This window comes from Nothobranchius furzeri, chromosome 2 (assembly GCF_043380555.1).
Source record: "Nothobranchius furzeri strain GRZ-AD chromosome 2, NfurGRZ-RIMD1, whole genome shotgun sequence".
NCBI classification, from domain to species: Eukaryota; Metazoa; Chordata; class Actinopteri; order Cyprinodontiformes; family Nothobranchiidae; genus Nothobranchius; species Nothobranchius furzeri.
In genome coordinates this window covers 18,719,901-18,736,396 of record NC_091742.1, presented here as the reverse complement: position 1 = coordinate 18,736,396, position 16,496 = coordinate 18,719,901, and the positions used below count along the sequence as shown (strand labels likewise).

At 42.8% G+C, this 16,496-nt stretch overlaps 1 protein-coding gene across 3 annotated transcripts; it reads right to left on the bottom strand.

Moving 5' to 3' along the window:
• Positions 1-1,124: 1,124 nt before the first annotated feature.
• Positions 1,125-11,266, bottom strand: flrt2 (fibronectin leucine rich transmembrane protein 2). 3 transcript variants are annotated; one of them, XM_015948247.3, is made up of 2 exons: positions 9,962-11,266; positions 1,125-8,201 (listed from the first exon to the last, which is right to left on the bottom strand). In XM_015948247.3, the coding sequence occupies exon 2, from the start codon at positions 7,797-7,799 to the stop codon at positions 5,817-5,819; it is 1,983 nt and encodes a 660-aa protein (XP_015803733.3). In that variant the 5' UTR covers positions 7,800-8,201; positions 9,962-11,266; the 3' UTR covers positions 1,125-5,816. The 3 variants fall into 3 exon arrangements, with proteins under 3 accessions (XP_015803733.3, XP_015803732.3, XP_015803731.3); XM_015948246.3 differs by having other exon boundaries at positions 10,368-11,266; XM_015948245.3 differs by having other exon boundaries at positions 10,379-11,266.
• Between the last annotated feature and the right edge of the window lie 5,230 nt (positions 11,267-16,496).

Here is a 16,496-nt window from a genome sequence, read left to right as displayed (position 1 = left end):
AAACTCGACACACTCCACACCACGGCTGCGTCTAGAAATTCTGTCCATAAAGGTAATGAACAGAACCGTGAAGCGACCCAGAAGGAATTCTGCATCTTTAGATTGAGTTTGATTCTTGTTTTAAATGAACCATCATTTGTGTTTTTGGTTGTTATCAGGATGTAAAACTGAACAAGTTTCTGAAAATAACAAAAACAATTAAATGTCCCTCCAGTTCTCAAAACCTCCAGAATCATGAAACCATAAAATAACATTAATGACCTTGAAACAGAGGAAGTAAATAAACACCAGTTGATGTGGAGTGGCTCTGCAAACACTCAGTTCTAAAGCAGGTTTAGTCTTCTTTCTGTATTGAGTAGTTTTACACAAATATGTTCTGTCCTCTGCAGGACTTATGCTCTCTCATATACGTATTTTGGGTCAAGCTAGTTTTAACCCAAAGACTAAAGTAGTGGTGACTAAACTGCTCTTATTTCACAAGCACAGGAATGTCTGCATCAGCTAAAAAAAAATGCACAACCTCTCTGCTAAATGTTATTATTCACCCAATAAATGTAATAAATGTTTCTAGTTGGAATGGTTTTAGAGGACATCCATGATGGATGCATCACCTTTTCTAGCCCTCCACACATAAAAGCAGAAGAACAACAACCATCCCTTCATCCTCCACATGAACCCTTCACTTCTGCAATAACAAATCACATTTGGACATTTGGGGCTTTTGAAAAATCTAGAAACTTCCCACTCCAAACACCCGGATGGAACACCGTTTTATGTTCCATGATGTGGTGAACTGTCACAGTGAGTTAGGACTGAGCCGACGTGGCTTTCCAAGCAGGGACAGGAGATCGGAGACATAACTCCTGGATGTGGGAAGAGTTGGACTTTGGTCAAACGCAGGAATTTGGGACAAATAGCTCATTTTGGGATTAACTTGTGCGGATCCTGGATTTCCCCCAGCTGAACACTAAGCCGTGACAGCTCCCACAAGAAGCTGCTAGCTTTCCCAGATAGGAATAAGAGGATAAGTTTTGGGAGCAGAGCCAGAATTAATGATGTTTGTCCCGGCGTGGATGACGGACCGCTCACGGGTGGGTTTCTTTAAATGAAGGAAGAGTGATCTCTCAAATCAAATGGCTCTTTTATTTTCAAAAAGCTTCACTTAAGTATTTACAGTTTGTGCAAAAACATTTAAAGGTTTCAAGGACTTTACATTGTAAGTTCAACCTCAAGGCACATACATGGAACAACATCAATAATTCATCATGAGAACAGAAAAGTTAACTTTGGTTCCTATGAAAAAGTCTCGGTGTGTGTGTGTGTGTGTGTGTGTGTGTGTGTGTGTGTGTGTGTGTGTGTGTGTGTGTGTGTGTGTGTGTGTGTGTGTGTGTGTGTGTGTGTGTGTGTGTGTGTGATGGCTAATGTAACACTGCAGCGTCTAAATGAGAAGCCGGTTTTCCAGCCTAGCCATTTTCCATGCACCATGAAATTCCAGCCTTCATCCTCTAAGCCACATGAAGAACTTTGTGTTCGGCGGCTGCACCTCCACCACCTCTGCTCTAAAACAGAAACGGGAAGCAACAAAGGAACCGTCAGAGGCTGTGAAGCTAAATACAGTAGGTGCTATCATGAATGTGTGCTAACGCAGAGAAGGTAACATAAACTTAGAGCGTCGTGGTTTTTGGATGGACTTCACTTGAGCGTGAGCCAACGAGCTTCCCGCCACGCTGACGTTAAATAGAAAACCACACTGGCAAGTCCTTTGTGTCATCCCATTGGTCACGGCGCTACACCCACATTTGTTAAAGCAAATCAGAAATAATACAAGCAGCAAAGCAACCTTTCCCAGTCTGTGGGAACCATTCGGCATGTTCCGTTGAATTCCTGGCACAACAGATGCACGCTCTCTCTCGTTAGCTGCAGTGTGTCACGCCTTGTGTTGGCATTGAAGAAATGTGCTTTGCAGTCTCCTCTGTTCTTCCTCCCACTAAACTCTCCCATTCCTCTCTAGCTAATCATTCAGTCCTGTTCATAAGGCAGATCTCCGTTCCACGTTCACTAGCAGGCCTGGCCAGCGTGTGGCTCCTGCTTGGTTGGTATAAACACTAGCTTGTGGTACGCTGCTGCGTGGGATGCTGATCAGGGGCATCCTGGTGTTTAATGGTGGACATTGTGTGCTGATATGTGGGTATTGATAGAAAATGTAAAGAGATTAGAAAAATCAAAGATACTTTGATAACCACAGAAATAAACCTTTGACAAATGAAGACTTCAGTTGCAAAACCAGATAACTCCATCTTTGCAAATAAGTATAAAAAATGCATGAAGTTTGGTGGTTTTGATCAAAAATTACTTTCATCTGTTTTTGTAACTGAACTGTCTGCTTTGACCCCCGAATCACTGGTTGATTATGTTATTTCTGGAAAAGGCAAACAGAAACTTTATATAATTTTATAACAATGAATTTAATGATTTAAACACCAGTTAAGATGGATATGAATTATTCTATGCTTTTATTAAGTTTCTGGATTTGATCTCAAAACTCCAAACGTATAGAGATTCACAACTCATGCAGGGATCCTAGCCCGTTTAAGACTGCTACATCAAACACTAAAGAAATGTGTTTAGACGACCAATATGATGCTCCAAATGGTTAGCTCATTATGAAAATGCAGAAAATAGCAAAGCAATGCTAGCTCGGTCCAGATATGCTGCTGGTGCTTTTAAATCTCCATCAATCAATTATCTTAAATTAATCTGCGTGACAAAAAGGTAGACTTTAGTGGATTTGACTCATGTGTTCATCTACATAAAGTAAGGTGTTCACATTAAATCAAACCTTCAGTTAAACAAAAGCACAAAATTCAGTGTAACTGTATCTGAGTGTGCTGACACATTTGTGACACTTTAAAGGTAGATTTATTTAACATATCAGCTTATTATCAATTATAATGTCTGACTAATTTTTTTATTCACTTAGAGCAAATAATTAACATTAAAAATCCTACTGTAAGCCAAATAATAATAAACAGATGAAATTGCTAATAGGTATAAAGACAAATCATATACTAAAGCTGATTAGATTTAATTAAAAAGTGCATAAATGTGCCAATGTGCTAACAAAGTCCAACTTTTTGAATGTTTTAAACCTTCAAAGTACACCAGATTGTTTTAGCATAGAGTGGTGTCAGTCTCCTCAATAAATATCTGCTCAAAGCAAGAGGTAGATTCCAAAGAACATTCTTTTCATCCATGTTTTACTTAAAGTGTGTAAGTCTAAGTGTTTAATAAAGCAATGAAACAGAAGTGGTTTTAAAGCCAGGGGGCTTTGCTCCGGGAAACGTCATAAATCCCTGTATGAAGTCTACATTCTGGCTGTTGTGGAGTTTGTAACGACTCTGATTCAGAAGCTACGTATTAGCTTAGCTTCAGAAAAACCAAAATCAGCAAATCATAGATATTTTTGTCTAACAATGAAATATACACTAACACATTTGGAGTTTGGAAATAATCTTTACAGGTTTACTCAAAGAAGCAAGTCTAGCCCTTTGTTTTCAGCCCTGAAGGTTTGTTGAGCTAGTTTTTTTTTTAGCAGACAGATGTTAGTTAACTATCAAACAGCCCAAGGTAGTAAAATCATCCTTTTAATCCACGCAAAGCAAAAAATGTGGCACAAAATCTATTTGAGGGAAATGATAATGAAAGTATTTCTGTGTCTCAAAGGCTAAATGTGGGTAACCTTAAATTGCTTAAATGCTTAAATTAACACAAAATTATGTGTTTAAATGACCCAGCACGCTAAAGACATTTTGAGGTTTAATTGCTTATTTTTTAATTGACAAATCTGAGTCTGCTTCGTTTGTCAAGCCTCAAGGTTCGCTAGGCTATGCACATTTTTAGCTTGTCAGCATTTCAGCTAACCTTTTAGATTTTTGAGCTTCTTGTTCTGTAAAAACATTCACATTGCTCTTCTACGCTTAAAAACAGTTATTAAATTTTATGGAATACTATGACATCAAATTAGTTTTTCTAGCTCAGGTCGAGGGTGTGGGAAGTGTGTGAATTCTGATTAGCACAACTCATTTATTGAGGTAAATTCTCTTTGAGATAATCTCAACAATCTGGAGCAACTGGATTACGAGCCTTTGAAATGGATTCTGCTTTAAACGTTCCACCTACTCCGTACGGTGTCTTAACCTCCATCGTGAGCCTGGTGCGGCCACGTGAAAGTAACTTCTTATTTTTCTGCCTTTTTGGGTTGGGGATTATGTGTGTGTGTGTGTGTGTGTGTGTGTGTGGGGTGTCTTTAAACTTGGCTCCTGAAAACCAGACCTTGTCATATCAAATGAAGTCTTAAGAAGAGCCTAATGGAGAGCTCTCTCATGTGAAGAGCTGCCAGCACAGCCCGCCTGCTGAAGGGCAGGGAGACAGTTTTAATTGAGCCCATGCAAGGACCAGAGCGTGGATTCAGGAACGGACAGAAATAGAAAACGGGACGGAGCGTGGATCAGCCTTGCAGCTACAGCTACTTTGAAGTGAGCAGGTGCGTTGTTGGAAATGAGCAAACCATAAATGAATGAAAGTGTCTCATAAAAAGATGGATGAGGACGAGGCAGCGTTTATGATCACAGGGGGGTGAAATCTCCACATAATTCAGTCATTTATCACCAGGGCTGATGAACACCGGGACAGAGATGAAACATGTGGGGGTATAATTAGCGCTATGTGTGAGCCGTCTCAAACGTCATCATGCTATTTCCTCAAACTCAAACATTCACTCAGAGAGGAATCTTCAGGCCAAATCCACATCATTTAGGCAACAAACACTGAAAACATTGTTAGTCTTAAATGCTTTCATGTCATTAAGTAGCTCGATGAGCACAATGCTGTTTGAGTCTGAGTAATGGGCTCTAATGGAATGGTGGAGGTAAACGGATCCTACCACCCTCTGTCCCACACACACCGCTGAAGGAAACGCTGCCCTCTTGTGGCCAAAGTCAGAAAGAAACACAGGAAACTACATGATGTCCTCACAGGGGCCGTCAAACCTCAGTGCATCTCACTATAAACAGGAATTCATTGTTGCTTTTAAGTTGATTTTAATGATTTCTGCTGAGAAAAAGCCCAAACTTCTTCCGGGGGTCGCCTTCACAACAGAGATGCTTTTAGTGAAATGGCACTTTTGGGAAATCTCTGCTCAAGGTTTTCAACCAACACTATTCCTTCACTCACTTCCTGTCCAACTACCATCAGTAAGAAAGTGCACTTTGATTTCCTGTACAACACCAGTGGCGTTTGGATTCCCCCCAGTGATGCATTTTTCTGGAAGGTTGCGAGGGGAAGGGTACAAAACCAGAAAATGCCATATTTTGTTTCTGTGGTTAGCAAAGGATCCCAGCCCTCTAAAGCGCCCCGAGCCTTTCCGAGGCTGACCGTGTGTGTGTGTGTGTGTGTGTGTGTCCCGACCTCCACCCAGGGTGATTGTACGGATCCTTGATGGCATACAGTACTGACCCATTAAACCCTGCTGGTTATAGAAAAGAAACACTTGAATCCCTCTGAAGATAAAAAAGATAGCAGAGAATTCCACATTATTATCCACAGTATAAATTACATAGTAGACACAACTTGGAAATATATATGGTACAGTTATATCTCACAAGATTTTTGTGTTCTTTTACACAAACTCTGTGTGTGTGTGTGTGTGTGTGTGTGTGTGTGTGTGTGTGTGTGTGTGTGTGTGTGTGTGTGTGTGTGTGTGTGTGTGTGTGTGTTTATCCGACTGTTCCTGGAGTCTGTTGGAGCAGAGCGCTGCATCACGTATGGCAGAACTCTGTGCTGGGCACATTGCTGCTCTTGCAGTATGCTATGCTGTTGTTGCTGAGGTGACAGTCTCTGAACCCAATGCCCCCGTTGGGTGTGTAAATGGGTTGAATATGGAAATCTCCTTTCAACAGCTGCTCATTGTTCAGAGCAACTATCTGGAAACTGGTCTCAGTCATCTCCAGAATGGAGTTATCCTTCTTGGTTCCCGCCTCGCAGTAGTCGTCTTTTCTCCTACCGCGGTTGTATTTCCACTTGGTCGAAGACGAGCGGTTCTTCTTGTGCATGTGCCAGCAGAAGATGCCCAGCAACGTCACCAGGATGATAAAAATAGCCGCGCCTATGATCCCGGCCATGAGCAGCGTGGAGTTGATGCTGTCCTGAGGGGCTTGCTCCCTGCCAGGAGGCTTAGTGGAAGGGGGAGGCTTGGTCCGGGCCTCAGAGCATATAGTATCCTCCCCAGGCCTGTAGGAGTTCAGCGTGTCCAGAACGTGAACACAGATGCGATAAATTGAGCGTGGCTCAAGGTTGGCGAGGCTGATGTGTCGCCGTTCCCCGCTTACCGTCCTCTCCTGCATCCCCTCGTTTATTTGGCTTTGGCCCCTTTTGACCCAAGTGACTTTGTAGGCCATTACAGTGAAATAAGACACCCAGCTCACATCAATGTTCGTAGAGTTGACAACGTGGAAGGAGATCTGGAGCGGGTCCTCGTAGGGGGGGAGGGGCCCGGGAGGATTATTATAGATCGGAGGTAAAGGAGGGGAGGGAGAGTCAAAGGAGTAAGGGGTAGACGTGGTGATGAGGTTAGAGATGATGGTCAACACAGAGGTTGTGGTAGGCGGGGGAGGGGGAGTGGAGCGGAGGGTGGGCCAGGCTGGCTGGTCGGGATTAATTGGGCATTCAATATTATCTAGCGTGAGCTCTCTGATTGTCATGCCACGCACCTTCTCTGGACTGGAGCACACAAACCCTCGAGCGTTGATGGAGGAAGGCAACGACTTCAGCCACACCACCACCCACTTCACAGCACAATCACAGCGCCAAGGGTTGTTTCGCACCATCAGGTGCTTCAGGCTCGACAGGCCATCAAACACACCCTGTGTGAGTGTCTGAAGCTGGTTGAAGGAGATATCCAGCTTTTCCAGCCTGTTTAAGTCAGCAAATGCCGCTACAGGGATCTGATCAATCTGGTTCTCCTGCAGACTCAGTTTGACCAGTGACTGGCTCGGTAGGAGGGGTGGAGGAAAGGTGAGAGAGTTTCTGGCCAGGGCTAGCTCACGTAGAGCAGAAAGATCCTGGAAAGTTCCTGGTGCAATGCCCTCGTCCGTCAGTAGGTTCCCATCCAGAAGGAGGCGCTGCAGGCGGGTCACATTCTGAAAGGCCTCCTCCGCAATAACAGCTATGCGGTTCTCATCCAACCGCAGCTCCTTCAAGTCCTCAGGAAGTCCAATAGGAACACTACTCAAGTGGTTCTTAGTGAGGAATAGAAGTTTGAGGCTCAGGGCCTCCCTAAAAGCCCCTTCCTCCACCCCCACTGTGGAGATGGAGTTATCATCAAGATGCAGCTCCTCTAGTTTAGTCAACTGAGCTAGGGCACCTCGGGAAATTGTTTGAATGTTGTTTTCCTGTAGATGCAGGACCCTGGTGTTTTTGGGGAGATTGATGGGAAATTCATCTAGTTGGTTGCCATAGAGATACACCGTCTCCACGGAGGCCAGGTTGTGAAGTTCCATAGGGAAGCCAGCATTGATGATCTGGTTGTTGTGTAGGTAGAGGACCTTGTAGCCCTCCCCGATCCCCAGAGGCACTGACGTCAGGCTGCGTTCGTTACAATACACAAAGGTTTTGTCACAACGACATTCTACCGGGCAGGAGGCAACAGGGCTGAACTGCATTTGGAGGCTGAGGATGACAGTCAACCAAAACTGCAGGAACGAAGCCCAATCTTTATTCCACGATCCAGCCAGAAACTCCATAGTGGAAAAACAGAAAGTGGAAAAGGAAAACCAACAATAAAAAAGGAAAATAAAATCAAAAGGGCAATGATGTGTGTATCCAGAAAAAAACAGACCCACAAAAAGGTCCAGCTAGGAGAGTCTGGTGATCAGTTATTTGGTAGGAGAGCAGGAAACAAAGGGCGTAATCCTGTAAACGCTCTCATTTGTGGCGGCCGGCCCTCTGACTGACTCCATCCACGCCGAGACATCAAACCACAGCAAGACCCTTCACTCGGTGCTCCATGCAGCGTTTAGCCAGGTCCAATTTGAAGACACTCAGTAGAAAGCAGCCACAGGCCTTGCTCGCCTGTCCGTCACACGCTGCTGGTCCCCGACCACCGCAGAGCCCGGGGAGGGGGGGTGACATTTGGATCCAGAGACCTGTGAGAAAACAAAGAAACGCTAGATAACGAACTTCAGAGGTGGAAAAACGGCCCTCACCCACACACACACCCACACACACACACACACACACACACACACACACACACACACACACGCACGCACACACACACACACACACACACACACACACAATTTTGTATTTCTATCCATTTTAGGACTTTGTATTGACTTCCATTCATTTTAGTAACTGCATTTATGCCCAACCCTAATCAGTGTATTCCTAAACTTAACTGTAACAAAAACTCAATTCACATCTTATGTGTAAGCCTCAGCCCAAGCCTAAAACAGGGAGTCCACCGTATCAGGATCGGGTTTTGGTCCTCACTCGGACCATCGGTCTTCAGATGATTAGTGAATATGCCATTTCTGGTCCTAAATAGGATAGCTTTACAAGTAGACACACAGACACTCACACACACACACACTCACTCACGCAGTCAAACACACACACACACACACACACACACACACTAAGACACACATACTCACTCATACACACACACATACACACATGCACGCACACCCACATGCATGCAGGCACACTCCCTCACACACTCCCATACATTCGTATGCAGTTACTCACACACACATGCACACGCTCAATTATGCACATAAACACACACTCACACACATGCATGTACACACACACACACCACCTCTTTGTCCACACACACACACCAAACACAACGTCCGCTGCTCGTTTGGAATTTTTCGACCGGCCGTGTTTTGAAAGAAGAGTCTGATAAATATTCAGAAGAGCTCTAGCACACATCCTGTTCCACAGAAATAAAGAAGGCTTTTATTGCCTGCGCTCTGTCAAAGGAGGGAATGGAGCCTTGCAAGGACACACACTCATGGGTTCTCTGGGCTTCATGGAAAACATGCTAGAGAGGTACGGCTCATGCCAACATGGATGTTGGAGACATTTCCTGGTGAGAAGTCAACCATCCAGGGATACATTTTTCTTTCTTTACATTTTGAGCTGCCTGAGCAGACGTTCTGCAGAGGCGCACAAGTAAACACACAAGTGCTTACAGTAAATACAGAGCTTCGGCTTGTTATTAGGCCCGGATCAGAGGTGTTAAGGAACTAGTAGATGCATAGAGGTGATGTTCCTCCTCCACTAAATGATGGTTATCCTGGGAGGAATTGTGCTCACACACAAGGCCGCAGGGTTAGACTACGTGGTGCATTATTCCGACCTCTATGACTTGTCAAACACCTCTTCTGCGATACGGGGCTAGAGAATGGTCTACATCTGCAGTTCCCAGCGAAACCGAAGCTCCTCCCTGACTCGACGTTGGAAAACACCACGATGGGAGCGAGGGCTTGAATGTTAAGCAACGGAGCGGCTGGATGAAGGCGTCACGGAGCCACAACATTTGGTAAATAGTCACTTTTAGGGGCTGTGCATAAATGTAGGGTATGACAGCCATGACAGGAGGAACGTCAGTTTATGGGGACAAAAACAATCCTCAGATACACATGTGATCTACTTTTCTAAATTGAAAAGAGCAAAATTTAATCAAATAAGCTTCAAGGTGGAGGATGTGTGTGTGTGTGTGTGTGTGTGTGTGTGTGTGTGTGTGTGTGTGTGTGTGTGTGTGTGTGTGTGTGTGTGTGTGTGTGTGTATGTGATCACATGCCACACACTGAATAGAATCAACAGCAGAAGGCAGCAGCAGCAAGATTATTATAACAGCAGGAATCAAACCTCGAAGAATCCAAATTATTACCTTTAAGTTTTCTCTACAACCAGCCTCATCAACGGTGTGTGTGTGTGTGTGTGTGTGTGTGTGTGTGTGTGTGTGTGTGTGTGTGTGTGTAAAAATATTTTCTCCTCTTTGATGTCCAGCCTAGTGTTTCCACCAGATGAGAGTCTGATGAGGATGGGTTTAGAAGTTTTAGCGTTCAGGATGTGATTAGGACCGGTTCAGCGTTACTGCAGATTCGACTCATCTGGGTGGATTTAGTCCAAATGGGGCTGAAAGCCGTGCGCGGCGCATCCAGAATGAAAACCTCTTCAACACTTTTTCTAAAGCGTGTCAGGGCCGACTCATAACTGAGTTTCCCCCAGAAAAGTGGCCCTAAATTCGGCCCAGACACAGACCCCTGCAGCCACGTCCTGCTTCTAGAACGAACCTGGACTGTACCTTTAGCGATCCCGCATCCATCTTAATCCCCGCAACCGCGTTGAACTTTTCCCTTCCGTCCTCCGCGCCTCCGTCCTGCTGGATGGCCGTGCGTAAAGGTCTCTTCAGTCGGCTCCGAACACAATCCACCAATGGTCCTGTTTTACTCCTTTATCCATGTGTGTCTGTATGTGTGTGTGTGCGTGCGTGTGTATGAGAGAGGGACCGAGTGTGTGAGGCTTCCAGCTCCCCGGTCCTTCACATGGAGCTCCTCCGCTTTAACCCAACACAGTCTGCGGTGCGCACGGAGCGAAGGAAGCGGGCGCTTCTCCTCTCCGGAACTCTGCCCGTGTAGCGAGAACGCCCGATCCAATCCGAGCTCGGGCCATGACGGCCGGCTGCGTCCGCCCGATGCGCTCTGGTGTCCGGGGCTGAGTCGGTGCCGTCCCTGTCCGCGCAGCTCACCGCCGGACTCCCAGCGAGTTGTTTTCCAAGATGGATTCAGTTGATAGTGCGACGTGCATGCTCCGCTCCACTCACCTCTCCCTCCCTCTCTCCTCTCCTCTGCCCCTCCTCCTCCTCCTCCTCAGAATGAGGAACGCATCTCCTCCTCCGATGGCTTAAGCCACAGATCCTCCCCGCCGTTCCGCTCCACACACTTTATCCCTTTGCAACAACCCAATCTCTGGATTCACCCGAACAGCTGGTCTTTCACTCAGACTCCGACTCGTTTCTCTAAAAGTTTATTTTAATCTCTTACTTAGCTCCGATGCGCTCCCTCACCCTGAAATATTCAGACCAACGCTGGATGTACTGGCTCTGCCACTACAGCCAGTGACCCCGCACGCGCTCTGTCTGCGCGCGACGTCTATGAGGCTGTGCGGGGAGCTAGCGGGCGAAATGCTGGTTTATGCTGCACACACACACACACACACACACACACACACACACACACACACACACACACACACACACACACACACACACACACACTTTAATAAAGCCACATATTTTACTAGTCTGACTTGTTCTAAAATAATTAAAATAAATTTGTATAAATCTTAATTCCTAAATTTATATTAATTGATCTGCAGTGTATTTTATTTAGAAAACCTGTTTTATTTTAGAAATCTACCAACAATCATCAGTGCCACCATAATGAAAATGAAGTCTACCATTTAAATTTATATTCACTAAAACTAAAATGAACCATTTGGTATTAATAAAACAAAATCTTACATCATGACTTTTTTATCTTATTTTATTTTGAAAGTATCATACTTTTTCTTTCATAATTTATTAAGTAACATTTATACCATGCATTATCATTATTATTATTATTATTATTATTATTATTATTAGTAGTAGTAGTAGTAGTAGTAGTAGTAGTAGTAGTAGCAGTAGTAGTAGTAGTAGTAGTATTGATAATAATGATAAAATATCCTATTGGAGAACGAGAACACAAAAAGCCTCAACAACCATTTAAATAGTTTTCTAATTATTGAAAACATGTTTAACATCTATTTTGACATTTATAAGAATATTCTGTTAGAACGTTGCATGTATTCATTTTGCTTTGCAGAAACCGTCTTTAGACTTCTCCTCTTAGTGCGTTTCTGACCCACAGATGGCATCTCCATCTTTTCTTTGTGAAGCCCTGAGTTAACACTGATCAGAGTAGCTGCTAGACGTGGACTGAGGAGGTAACACGGGTCTGATCTATCAGATAATCTCTTCTTCTTCTTCAGCACACACACACACACACACACACACACACACACACACACACACACACACACACACACACACACACACACACACACACACACACACACACACACACACACACACACACACACACACACACACACACACACACACACACTCGCTTTACTCGTAAAAGGGTTGCAATAAATCTATTTATGTGGTCTAATCCTAAACCTGGATCCCAACACACATTTTTCACAAGTGATCTTTTTTAGTTATTTGACTTCTAAAACTGTTGAGACGTTATGACAGATTTAGATTTGACACATAAAAACAGCGTACTTTGTAACAAACCTTTCCAGAACAAGACAAATAAGTAATTCAACATAAACTCCTGGCTGATGCATTGCTTCTCTGCTGCCACTGCAACAAATGGAAACACATTCCTCCTGCTCCTCACCTGAAACCTCCTGGAGTTAGAAAACGACTGGGTTCACACTGCAACACAACCATGCTCTTCGGTAGAACACATTCATAGTTAGTGGTGTAGATGAAGCTGATGTACGGTGTCCACTTTAGGACAAACGCAGGTCTCCAGACAACATATTCAAGGTTTACATTATCGCTCCTGCTGATTTTCTGACCTTTACCACCCGCTTCATCAGCCTGTTTCTGCCACAGACCCAATAACAAAAAGTTATACTTTACCGTCACACAACAAGTCAGTGACTCAATGCAATCTGTTGGGTTTTCTTCCATGTTAAACTTTTAACTAATAACAAATAAAAATGAACTGAACTCAGTGCACGGATAAGTAGGTTTAAACATTTTATTTTGTTAAGTGCCTTGAGATGACCGTTGTTATTTGCTGCTATATGAATAAGCTGAATTAACCCTTTGATGCATAATGGTTTCTACAGTGGACAGGTACTCAAATTGTTATTTATTTGTTTTTGCTATTAAGCACAGCTGTTGAAGACTTTATTGCATTTGAGCCCCTCCCTTTGGACTTCAGTAAGCCAAGCCAACATATTTCATGCTCAGAATGCACGCTGTCCACTGAGGTAGACATGTAATAAATTATTTGTAAATTATAAAAATTAACAAAAAATATTTGTTGAAATTTGTTTCATTCACACCTAAAGACGAATGAAAAAAAATGTTAAAAAATCATGGTTGAAGATTTCATAATTCATGCATCAAAGGGTTAAACTTTATTAAATCAAGAAACAGGCAGAAGCCAAAAACATCAGGTATCAAGAGAAAAATACCAACAAATAAAAACATTTTGGGCATGAAGACAAAAGGAAGTCTTTAAAAAAACAACATACAGATGCTGTTCACGCATCCCAAAACAAAATAGAGCATTTGAATAACTAAAACCACTTTTCTATGTTATTGTTTCAGCTTCAGAAAGCATTTAGAGCTACAGCCTCTGATAACTGGTAAAACATTAAAGTCGTAAGTCAGACGTCGGCACGGTTCATTCCACTTGGGGGTTTTACCGCTACAACCCTGGTCCTGTAGCTCCAGAACAAACACTTAAAGTGCCACATATCAACAATCATTCAATTCCACTGGTAACGTCATTTGATCATCATATGGCTAACTTTTATCAACGTTAGCAAGTGATTATTGACCCAATGCAACAAGAATTTCAGCAAAATATGCACTGATAGTAAAACTGACTTTTATTCCTGTTTTGGAGGATTATTTCCCCGTTCCTTTGTCTAGTGACAGTCCTTTATTGCTGCTCTTTGGAGAGGACGAATCATGCTGCCATTTAACCCTCTGGAGGCAGGCGTTGCAGATTTGCAACGTTAAAACCTACCTACCTGGTTTCTCTACATACGTATTTCATGAGCATTTTTTAACTCAGAAGTACCCCTGAAGGACTTAGTTGTTTGTCCTTTTATCAAAACTTATTTAGAGCCTGAGAGGGTTAACATAACATTTTTTTTTTTTACCTGGAAAATAGTTTGACAAAACAAACCACTGGTGTTTGCGTCTCGTTGGTTTAAAACCATCATTTTCACATTTTAATATCTAGATTTCTCCACGTCTCTGTGATTAGTACAAAGTCATTTCTGCTTAAAACACGTTTTAAATAATTCACGTGTGAATAGTTTATGAATTAAAACTTCTTTGGCTCACTCATTGCTGCAGTGGTTTCAGTCTTGGGTCATCGATGACCAACAACGCAATTTTGCAATCACCACAGGCGGATCTACTGGAGGGCGAGGGACTGCCCTGACTGCTGTCCCCCCCATATTCATGTTCTTAAAATGTGCTCTGGGTTCTCCTAAAGGTGAAATCAGTCCTCTACAATAACAGAAGTTATTCTAAACTTTTATTTATTTGTTTGTTTTTGTGTAACATTTTTTTTTTGGCTTATTCATACCTAAAAGTTATCGTTGTTTACTCTAAAGAAATAACACTGAAAGTTTTTTGTAAATGCTCAGTGGATATTTGGTTGACTCTTGTTCACATTCTGAGGATTTTCATTAATATCAGCAAGGAGATCTATTCATCACCTCCATCCTAGATCTTTGTCACCTCTTTAGCCCCCATGTAAAATGTTCTAGCTCCTCCACTGCCTTTCATGCTGAAAGATGTCTCTCTCGTTGACTAGGGAACGTGCCCAATGTTAGCTCTTCCAGTATTATTCAGCACAGATGTGTCTGCTAGCAATGTTACAAAAATGTGTCTTTCTAAAACACTGCACATGCAACATTGCACATTTACTGTATCATTATCTTAAGACCCAGTGCAGGCTGGGATGTTGTGTGTAAATAAAAAAACATGATCTAAAGAATTTTAAACTCGCATGTTATTTTTTAGACCCATTCACTACCAGCAGAATGCTCTGATAACTAGCTTTGACCTAGGCCAGACTCCAACCATTCTCTAAAGATTTAACATGATTCTAAAAGCTAAATATATGAACGCATATTCTGAGAGAAAAAGGGATTTTGGTGTCTTTGAGAATTGTCATACACATCGTGAGGCCAGCCTGCCTGTTCCTCCAATTCAACTCTGACAAAAATCTCATGCTGTTGTGTTTCTGATAGCGTTGTGAATAAAAGCTTTCCCTCGTTATCTCTAAAGTACATATATTTTAGCCACATCCACAATTTAAAATATATTCGCTTCTGCAAAATGGCATTTTTGACATTTTGATGTTACATTTAGGACTGGAAATGTTCAGAATAAATTTTAAAAAATGCCAAAGCAACTATTAGCTGAAATGCAAGGAAGCCTGAATTTAGGATCTGAAGACAGCATTCTGGGGGATATGAGCTAAAACCCATCTACCATGGCAGTTGTGATCAAATTCAGGGCCTGCATCCTCTAAAAGCGGCATTTAAAGGCCAGTTATGTTCACAGCGATGCAAGCTGTCACGAAGTTGAAGGCTCCACCCACAAATGCATTTGTACATGATGTATCGTTGTTGGTCCACCCTGTCCTAGGATTGATTGTGAGCAGAACAGGAGATATTGGTTGTTGTGATAATGGTGGCTGGAGCTTATGTTGCTGAACTACAGGATATTCACTAATGGAAAGGTGGGAATAAGTCTGAAAACTAGACCGTCCAAGTTCAGAGCTCCTTACTTTTGGTCTTCGTGGTTGATGAGGGACCTGGCCTACGTTGGCTGAGTAGAAAGGGTTCGTTGAAGGATGCAGCCTCAGAATTTGGCCACCAAACTCCTCTTTTATGTATAAAACTGTAAATGACGTGTTTATGAGTAAGAAGAGTCTGTTTGTGAAGGTTTAGGGATGTTTAGTGTGCATGACATCATCACACTCAGTTAAAATGATCCAGGCTCAATGCTCGGCGCAACACACATATCTTACATGCATGTGGAGTAAAATAATATCTAATTACTAAAAGCTAACGATAAAAATCATATGTTGTACTTTCCACAAGACTTGAACACATTTCCCATCATCATGGTTGGAATGCTCCATCTTCCTGGACAGTTTTCTTTAGTCTACATTTTATTTTCTTTAAATATAAAAGTACCAGCCAACACACTAAAGGACAAACTATGTCAAATGTCTGTTTGGATGCTTTGAAAGAAGTCCACTCATGATTCTGGAGGTCTAATATGTGTCTCTGGGCTGTGTCGTGTCAGAGAAACAGCTTCATCACAGTCTCTTTCATCGGAAACTACTTTGACTTTGTTGTTGTGTCGTTGAAATTTATGTTTGCTTACACAGGAAAGAAGGAAGTGTACATTACAAACGTGAGAAAAAGAGGTTCAAATGTCAGTTTTTCTCCTAAACACCATAAAACTGCCATGATCTCTCCTGGAACTGGAGGTCAGAATGACACACAAGATCTCCATAGGTCAGCAGGTGCACACTCCTCTTTGATCTCAGCCTTCAGTTCCAAAGCGTTGTTTAATGTTTAACGTCCGTTGACCTGCT

Bases quoted from the DNA above. Each gene is read 5' to 3' on its own strand.
- flrt2 (XM_015948247.3), bottom strand. From the start codon at position 7,799: ATGGAGTTTCTGGCTGGATCGTGGAATAAAGATTGGGCTTCGTTCCTG.